This window comes from Chanos chanos, chromosome 6, assembly GCF_902362185.1.
Source record: "Chanos chanos chromosome 6, fChaCha1.1, whole genome shotgun sequence".
NCBI lineage: Eukaryota > Metazoa > Chordata > Actinopteri > Gonorynchiformes > Chanidae > Chanos > Chanos chanos.
In genome coordinates, this window is record NC_044500.1 from 19,701,674 (window position 1) to 19,710,762 (window position 9,089).

A 9,089-nucleotide genomic window follows, 5' to 3' on the forward strand; every position below is an offset into this window, starting at 1 on the left:
ACTGGAGATGTTTCATATAGTGTACAGTGATTTGTATTAAGACTTGTCAAATGGTCGACTCACTTCATTTGTCCGGTCATGACACGGGGTCACGGGACAAGAACGCTGATAACCCTACTCTGACATTTGTCCCGATGTGACCCCAGATGAATGACTTGGGAACAGTACTGGGTTAGCCATGATTTTTCAGAACATTTCACAAAAACTTGACTGATTGCTTGAGGATTATTATCTTCTTTCAGTATACATGTGCCTAAGAGGTCAACAGATAAAAACATTTTAAAAATAAAAACTATTACTTAAAATCATCTTCCTTATGCATGTGGGCCTTGTCTATTATTTCTCCCTCATTCTGTACAGTGTCACTAAATGGGGTGAGGAGCCTTTGAAACCAGTAGGTTAAGAATGGTATAGAAGCAGGCCAGTACTGCATGTTCAGTGGCACCAAATGAAAGCAGTCAGAATCCAGAGCTCCAGGTTAGGGCTGATTATCTCACACATTACACCTTGGTGAGGCCTCCTACTGAGCCGTAGGCACTCAGAGCTGCACTCACGGGCCTGACTCATACTGAAAACTGAACCCAACGGAGAAGCTGATGAAATATCGTCTTTGTCATTTTTAGCATTTTTCTGTCAAGTGAATGGAACTTACTTAACCGCACAGAGTCGTTTTACTGAAACTCATCAGAGACAAGAATGTTGAGAAAACTGCTGTTTTTCACTTACATGCTTCACAACACAGGTTGAGTTGCACGTCTAAATTTTCTCATAGACACTTTGTCAATAAAAACTAATATGTATTTCATAATAACCAGTTAGGTTTCTGGCATCTTAAATTCTCTCCTGAAAATGTCGAACAAAACGTGCAAGTCTGGTATCAGTCTTACAAAGTACAAAGTGACCAAAGGTGACATCTTCTTCAAAAGTTTAACTTACAGTTTCAAGTTATCACACTTCAAAAAGAAAAGACAAAAACAACATGAAGCATGTTGAGGAATGAGTTCTTTCTATTGTCCATGTTACTGAAAAGCAGAGCAGACTTACTGTTCCTATACCTTAAAGCTCTAGAGTCCATTTATGGCATGTCCCATACATACACACACTAGAAACCAATCAACCTCCTGTCACTTGTTTTATCTGTGCAGAGCTTACGTGCTACTCTGTCTTGGTCCATTCATCACCTCTTATTTCATCTGCCTAGAACCTGCATTTCTAACTCAGACACACAATGCACAAATCCAAATGTGCCAGACTTCTCAGTATTTCTCATAGTGGCCACAAGGCAGTGCCAAAAACCTCAGTTCTCGAGGCTTATACTGTACTATGAACTTCAGTGAGATACAGATAAGCTAACAGAAAAACTAAACAGTAGCAGATAGTTTAAAAAGGCACAAGCATGTTGTCATGGTTACAGAAAAACAAAACGAAACAAACAAACAAACAAACAGAAAAACTGGCAGCTGAAACACTAAATAAATAAATAAATATCTGAAAGGGTTGGTCACAGTTCTTCACAAATGGTTACTCCCTGAATAAAAACAGTTCTGCTACTGTCTACACAAATTACCAGTGGTTATTTATTAACATGACAATTCAGTCTTATTTTGGCCCGTGGCAAGTATTCTGATAAATCTTATCATCGTTTGAATAACCAAAAATAAAAGGACATTTACCAGCTAGAAATCTTACATACAGGTTAGGTATTTTCACAAATCTTGCTTATCTGACCACATCTGGTCTAATTCCTGGAGATAACATGACTCACCCTGTAAGTCAACTTACGATTCCCTACGAAAACGAAGTTTGAATGGGTTGCCATGACGTTAACGCGTTCTCAGTGAGAACATTTAAGCAACTACAGCAACAGGTCACTGCCTCAAATACAGTATACGTATCATACAAAATATATGCACATGAAAAGGCAAAATAAAACCAACGAAACAACAAAAGAAACATGTTTCAATCTCATGTCAAGCTGGTCACATGAGTACAAGTCACATGATAATGAATTCAGCACAACAGTTTGAAAAAGTTTCCGCGTCAAATCAGCTAAAATTCGTCTTGCGCAGGTGTTTGTTGGGAACCTCAATAGCGCTAACCTGCAGAGGCCAGGAACCTCCCATAATTCCGGCCTGGATGGCCACCCCGGTCACTACCGCCAGGTCCGGGTCCACTGACGTGTTGGGCTCTTTCCCAAAGAATTCGGTAATGATTTGACGAATGCGGGGTATCCTGGTGGAGCCTCCAACCAGGACGATCTCATCCACTTCCTCCTGACTCAGGTGGCCCTCCTCCAGCACTGTCTCAATAGGAGCCAGGATCTTCTTGAAGAGGTCTGCGTTCAGGTCTTCAAACAGCTCTCGGGTCAGAGTCTCCAGGAAGAGGATGTGCTGCTCCTCCTCCCGTCCGTCTGGTCCTGTAGTCTGGAGGTGCAGAGGAACTCGAAGAAGAACACTGGACACGTCAGTGAGGTTGAGCTTGGCGGCGTCTACCGCTTGACGTAGCCGATGGATGTCCTCCTTCAGCGTGGGGGAGACACCATATTTCTGCCTCACCTGCTCCATGGCATACTGAAACAGCCTCTGACTGAAGTCCTGTCCTCCCAATTTGTTATTACCTGTGCAAAATTCAAATGGAAATATTACGCAAAGCAAATCTGACACATGCATACAAGTGACAGGGATAAAACTAATGTCCAAAGAGTTTTTCCCTCAACAGTGACCTGCTTTTCCTCTCAGATGGTGTTGTGCAAGTTCAGTATTGGCTCAGTCAGCCAACCATCTTTACAAACTCTTGGCTAATGCACACAAACAGAAGTGGGTACAGTACACACTGACCTGCCATGGCTCTGGTCAGAAACATGCCTCCCTGTTTATTTAGCAGAGACACGTCCAACGTCCCTCCGCCAAGGTCCACAACCAACACATTGAAGACGTCCACCTTATGGAGGCCGTAGGCCATAGCAGCTGCCGTGGGTTCGTTAATCACTCTGAGGATTTCCAGTCCTGAATGTAGCAGTGACAAAGGGAGAGAAACGTTCTGATTATTCAACAATACAGTTTAAATAAATGGTTAAAACCTTCTGAAGCTACTGTAAATGTGTGTCAAGTGTCTGTACTCCCCACAGGAATGTACCATTTAACAGGTCTCAGGCATTTGGATTAAGGATAATCCATCACTGTGATCTATACATGAAATAAATAGTTGAGTAATGACAAGTGGAGGGTGCACATATAGATAAGTGTGTTTGTGTGTGTGTGTGTGTGTGTGTGTGTGTAGGAACACAAGTTTACAAACTGATTGGATTGTATGGTAACCAGGGACTGGCTGACTAACCTGCCAGGTTGGCTGCTCTGATGGTGTAGTTCCTCTGCATGTCATCAAACTCAGCTGGTACGGATATAACTGCTTTTTCAATGGGGACACCCAAGTGCTTCTCTGCCATCTTTTTCATTTGCAGCAATAGACGAGAGCCAATGAATTCAGGGGTCACGGTGAAGGTCTGATTGGTTGAAACCACAAACTCTGCACTCCCATTGTTTAGTATAACCTGAAAGGCAGCGATCAACTTCTCACTGAAAAAGCACTCAAGATGCTCTGAAGGTGCACTTTCAAACTGTACGACAGTGTAACTTCAGGGCTAGTCCAGTGTTATAATGTAATTTCAACGCTGTGACAGGGCTTTCATTACACATACAATCCGTTACGGTATCCAAACTGGTTAGTATACGAAAAATGCATCAATACTATCAGAAGGTTAGAGCGTTTCTCTCACAATAACTAACCTTAAATGGGTATCTAGCACTTTCTTGACGAAGTGTATCAGGATCAAAAAGTTTCCCAATAAACCTCTTGGCGTCATAGATAGTATTTTGAGGATTGCTGTCAGAAAAGTCCTGGCCCTCGTGTCCCGCGTGGATGTCAGTAGCGGTAAAAGAAACCACGCTGGGGATGCTCTTCCGACCCTTATCGTCTCCGATCACTTCCACCTCTCCGGTCCCGGGATGGAAAACCCCGACAGAACAAAACGTTGTGCCGAGATCCAACCCAACTACTCTGGGTTTAGGAGGAGGTAGATACTGCTGACCAAGATAACCCGCCAATAATAGCGCCAGGATGGCGGAACCTAAAACGCATCATTAAAATGTTAAGATTAGGAATTCTTCAGACTGACTAACTGGTATTCTACTTAGTTCATACTAAGTTTATGAGTGTCGATTATAATCGAGAAAAAAAATCAGAGGACCATATAACATAGAATAATCGGTCTGGTTAACAAAACAAACAGATCTTCTAAACAGATGTACAGGATGTTCTAAAACAGATTCTATAAGTTGCTGAATGAAAACTGCGATGCGTTGAGCTCAGTGGAAACTGACCTGCTGGTTAGCAAATAAATCGGTTACTCTGGGAAGATAAACAGCTCATATCTTTATGTTATCACTTACCGAGTATCGTCATTTCACCAGCCATTTCTCCATAAACTATGTGTTAAAAGTAACGTTACAACAACTCATTAGTCTTCAGAGTTCATTGACAGCCGGGTGGAAGGAAATTTCCTGTGTACAGCCCCACGTCAGCTTTAAACGAAGATATTGTTGTTTGTGGATATTGTAGTGCCACTGTACTGCTGTTTGCGTTAACATTAAAAGAAATATATTTGTTAAAGACTACTGTTCCCGAGATGCAATGCGAACGGCCCAGTCACCTCTAATACATTTCGTAGCATCAGAAATGCGTTTTTGACGCAGGCAGCGTTTACGTTTCAGTTTATTTAAAACCTCTGAAGAAAAAATATTTTGTTTGTATCATAGTGAATTTTATGGTCGAGGGAAAGACTTATTATTAGTTAAACTGTAATAATAATAATAATAATAATAATAATAATAATAATAAAAACTGGACTGACTGAGTGGACGATTAGCCCTTTATCGCTCATTATTGGATGATTAAACAGATAAATGACTCAGGGAGATTTGATGATGATGACGACGACATTGTTGTTGATGTTGGTGATGATGTGACACATGAACTGAAATACACTGAAATTGCTAAATAAATAAGTAAATAAATAAATAAATAAAAGTGGTACCGTGTAAATAATTTATTTAGTAAATACAGATTATGCCTCTTGTATAATGTTCCATGATTATGTACAGTTTTTATTTATATGTATATAAACAGTCCCAGAAAAGTCAAAAACCGTAACACACACACACACACACACAAACACACACACACACACACACACACACCAGGGGGGGATTTAAGAAAGTGAGTTTAGTGAAAACTCAGAGTTAGTTAACTCAGAATAAGTAGTAAACTTCCTAATAGAGGAGCCCCGTGGCTTCATTCTCCGAGCAAAACAAAGCCCGCTTTCTGGAATACCCCCCAGCTAATAATTCAAACCAAAAACATATTTACATAATAATAGTTAGAGAGCAGTGGTTACAGTAAGTCCTCTAAATACAAACAAACGGGGCTACATGATTTAAAACAAAACAAAAAAACAAAACAAAACAAAACAAAACAAAACAAAACAAAACAATTAAATGTTCATGTATGTTTGCTAAATTAGTAATTGACAGATGTTTATTGCAGCGCCTTGTGGTGGTAATGAAGTGAAATTACACTACAGGGACTGCATTAGGCGTGTTGGAATGACACTCTGAGTCGTCTTTGCCGTTCTCTGTGCACTCTGATGGAATAAAGCAGCCAGAGTCTCTGGGACAGTCATTTCCTTCCTCATCCTCCTCTTCCTCGCCTTTATTGTCCTTAGTCTGTGCTATGTCATTTCCTGTGGGTAGAGGCAGAGGAGGGCAGTTGGTTAGTTTCTACTGTGGGGGTGTCTGATGCTTATCTTCATCTCATTAAAGCAAATTAGGTTTGCACGCCCTCACAGCCCTAATGGAGTTTAATCTTAATTAAATGACTAGATTTCATGCTGGCGATTAACACCCTCTTGTGTCAGCTAAAAAACAAACAAACAAAAAAACAACCTTGCCCAGCCATGTGCCACCTGTTCAATCAGAAGCCCTCTAGGAATGAACACTCATTCCCTGCTTGTCATTTCAAGACTCCTCTATACTTTTCTACATTATTACATTATGTAATAAGGTGACATGAATTCAGGCCCAACATTCAGTATCTCAACAGGTGTGTCCTTTCCTCTGTTGAGAGCAGCTGACTGAATAATGGAATTTTTAGGTTATATAATTTTTTTTTCAAACTTCCGCCATAAATAGTACAGTTTCTATTTTTGTGAGATGTGGCAGGAAGGCACTGCGCTTTGATAAGCAGTTTCACTTCGTGGCACGACTCCCTCTGTCAGTACTGGAAAGTAAGATGAGACATATGCACAAGATGTATCTTATGTCTTCACCAGACAAATGGTAAAGCTATAGAATTGTCTTTATAGTTGAAGCTTTGCCATTTTCTATGTTCTGGTTAAGTATTCAGACAATGCATTATTGACTCCCAAAGATCCAGTCCGTTTATCCCAGATCATTCCATGAATATCAAATTTATAATGGTAAATTTGTGAGTTCTGTTTGGACTCTTACTTCCGATATACTTGAGGGACTCTGTGGCAGCGAGCAGTCGTCGTCTGTGTTCTGGATCAGTGACATTCAGTTCAATCAGGTGTTTCTCATCCAGGTGCTTCAGGTCCTCCACAGTCTGATAACCATTCAGGAGTAATGAAGAGGTGTACTCCTACAGAACAGTCATACCACACATTAGTTCTTTATCACAGGAGCAAAATCTCCTCTGGTATGTGTATGTGTATGTGTATGTGCATGTGTGCGTGTGTGTGTGTGTGTGATTAATTAAATGAATTTCACATTTTTTGTGATTTTTTCTGTTTTCTCCAGGACTTACCTCTAATTGAAGACGAGCCAGTAACTCCAGCAGTGTTTTGGGTCGCGGCCTTTTGGAATGTGTCTGAGGTCGAATCTTAGGGACCTCCTCCTTCTCCTCCTCCTCCTCCTGTTTCTCCACTAGAACATCAACATAAATGAATTTGAAACTTCCCACTTTATTGTTAAGCATGCCCGTCCATATTCCCATTGGTGGCTTGCTTATGATGTTGATTATGTCTCCAACCTGAAAGAAAAAAACTGTGTATTAATTATCGTAGGTAAATGTAAAATATAAGATATATGTTAAAATGTACATGATTTAAGTATATATTAACCTCATCAGACAAAAAAAGGATGAAAAATCTTATCAGACACAAGCAATTATTTCCACACGGAAATAATACTGATTGACAGATAAAGCCAGTATAGGAAGTTCAGACGCTAGGTGAGGCTTGGCTTACCTTGAGTTTGAGAGAGTCTGTATCATATGGACTGGGGACAAAGTCTGTGTGGACTCTGGCCTTTCCACAGAACGGCCCAGTGTAAGGGACCTCTTCCTCTATCCTCAGACTGTCCCTGTTACCAGACAGGTCCGAACTGCTCACTTGTCCAGAGCCAGTGAAAGAGAAGACATCAGAAATATTACTACACCGTTCATAATATCGTCCTCCTTTTCACTAATAGTGAGTTCCTAAAGTATGTGCAGATTTATCGTAAAGCAAACATTAGAGAGGCTAGCATGAGCAGAACCATTGACTGGAGACCAAATGCATAACAGATAGATTGACCAGCTCCTGGTCTTGTTTTACTGTAGGGCATGGGTGTTTCCTTACTGGAGGAGCTCTGCCCACTGTAGATACTTTCTTGTGAGTTACTCGTTATGTCTGAGTTTTTTTCCTCAGTGGAGTTTCCCTCCACTTCTCCGTCTTGGTCTTTGTCGACGTCTTCACCCTGAACCAGATACAACAACCTCATGTTTAAACACAACTGTACCATCACCTATAAAACCTGAATGACTAGTCTCATGGTATTTGATTTCTGCTTTGTTACTTTTTTGAGACGATTTTCATTGGTAGGGGAATGAAATGCTTTGGGTTTCGTGTGAAAAAGGCAACCTGTTCCCTCCAGAGAGCTAATGATTAGTAATAAGTAAATGATCTGAATACAGATAAGACTGGTAGATTAACAGAAGTAAACTCGCATTTGTAGAACTGTCAATGAGGGAAGTGTTTTCATGCAATGACTCACCACGTCCTCAGAATGGGCTTTGACGTGTTTCTTGCACATCCTCTTGCGCATAGTCATTGAAATGGCTTTCATCTTCTTACTCAAGCCCCCTGGTTTGTCATAGTTCTCTGTTCCAGACTCCCCTTCTGTCAGCTGGACACACACACATGTGCGCGCGCACACACATACACACACACACACACACGCACAAACAGCTTAGCTAGCATGTACATTCCTAACTGTTCCCCATTAAGACTGTTACCCAGCTGTTTCTTAACACTGAGATAGTTTGTCATGCCGTTGATTACAGTAATTCCTCTCTTAAATTTGAATGACACAAACATGACATACCGCTGTGCTTCCGTTTTCCTCCAGTTGGTCTGGGGATGGATGATTCCTGAATCCATCAAATCTTCCGAAACTGGTGGATCGCTGCAAAATCAGAAATCAACCCTCAATACAGCGTAAACACAAACCAATACTGAAAACAGCCGTAGTAAGAGAGATAATCATTGCCCTACAGATATACATCCTGTGATATACCCCAGTTATTTACATTAGTACAAAAAAACCCAAATGATGTGGATTACAGATGATAACATCATGAATGAAAACATTAATTACAATGGCTTTCTGCAATGTCCTCTTCCAACCATACACAGCATTCATTACAGCAGAAATAAACAACTGAAATAATATCTGAGGCACTCATATTGCATTTTCAATTGAATAATAATGAATAATTCGTAATAATCTCCGCGGAATATCTAAGCAGTGTCTCACAAATGCAGCTTTTTCAGGCAAGAGACTGGAACGACAACACACACTTATCACCTCCAACCCATTGTTTTACAGACCTCTTCTTTATCCGATTTTTTTTTTCAATTTATTTATTTTTTCTCTGTATACAGCATCTTTTTTCAAGGTCTAGGTAAATGTTCTTACCTTAGGTTTGATGCTTTTGGGTTTGTCTGAGACGCTAGAAGCTGCTCTATGAAGCAT

At 40.6% G+C, this 9,089-nt stretch overlaps 2 protein-coding genes across 2 annotated transcripts; both read right to left on the reverse strand.

Moving 5' to 3' along the window:
* Positions 1-725: 725 nt before the first annotated feature.
* On the reverse strand, positions 726-4,526 carry hspa13 (heat shock protein 70 family, member 13). The gene is made up of 5 exons (XM_030777215.1): positions 4,449-4,526; positions 3,786-4,126; positions 3,337-3,550; positions 2,838-3,005; positions 726-2,617 (listed from the first exon to the last, which is right to left on the reverse strand). Exons 1-5 carry the CDS (start codon positions 4,471-4,473, stop codon positions 2,046-2,048), a joined length of 1,320 nt encoding a protein of 439 aa, XP_030633075.1. The 5' UTR covers positions 4,474-4,526; the 3' UTR covers positions 726-2,045.
* A 1,101-nt stretch (positions 4,527-5,627) lies between these two features.
* Positions 5,628-9,089, reverse strand: samsn1a (SAM domain, SH3 domain and nuclear localisation signals 1a). The gene is made up of 8 exons (XM_030778144.1): positions 9,033-9,089; positions 8,439-8,519; positions 8,109-8,240; positions 7,691-7,811; positions 7,322-7,476; positions 6,880-7,104; positions 6,564-6,714; positions 5,628-5,797 (listed from the first exon to the last, which is right to left on the reverse strand). The coding sequence occupies exons 1-8, from the start codon at positions 9,087-9,089 to the stop codon at positions 5,628-5,630; spliced, it is 1,092 nt and encodes a 363-aa protein (XP_030634004.1).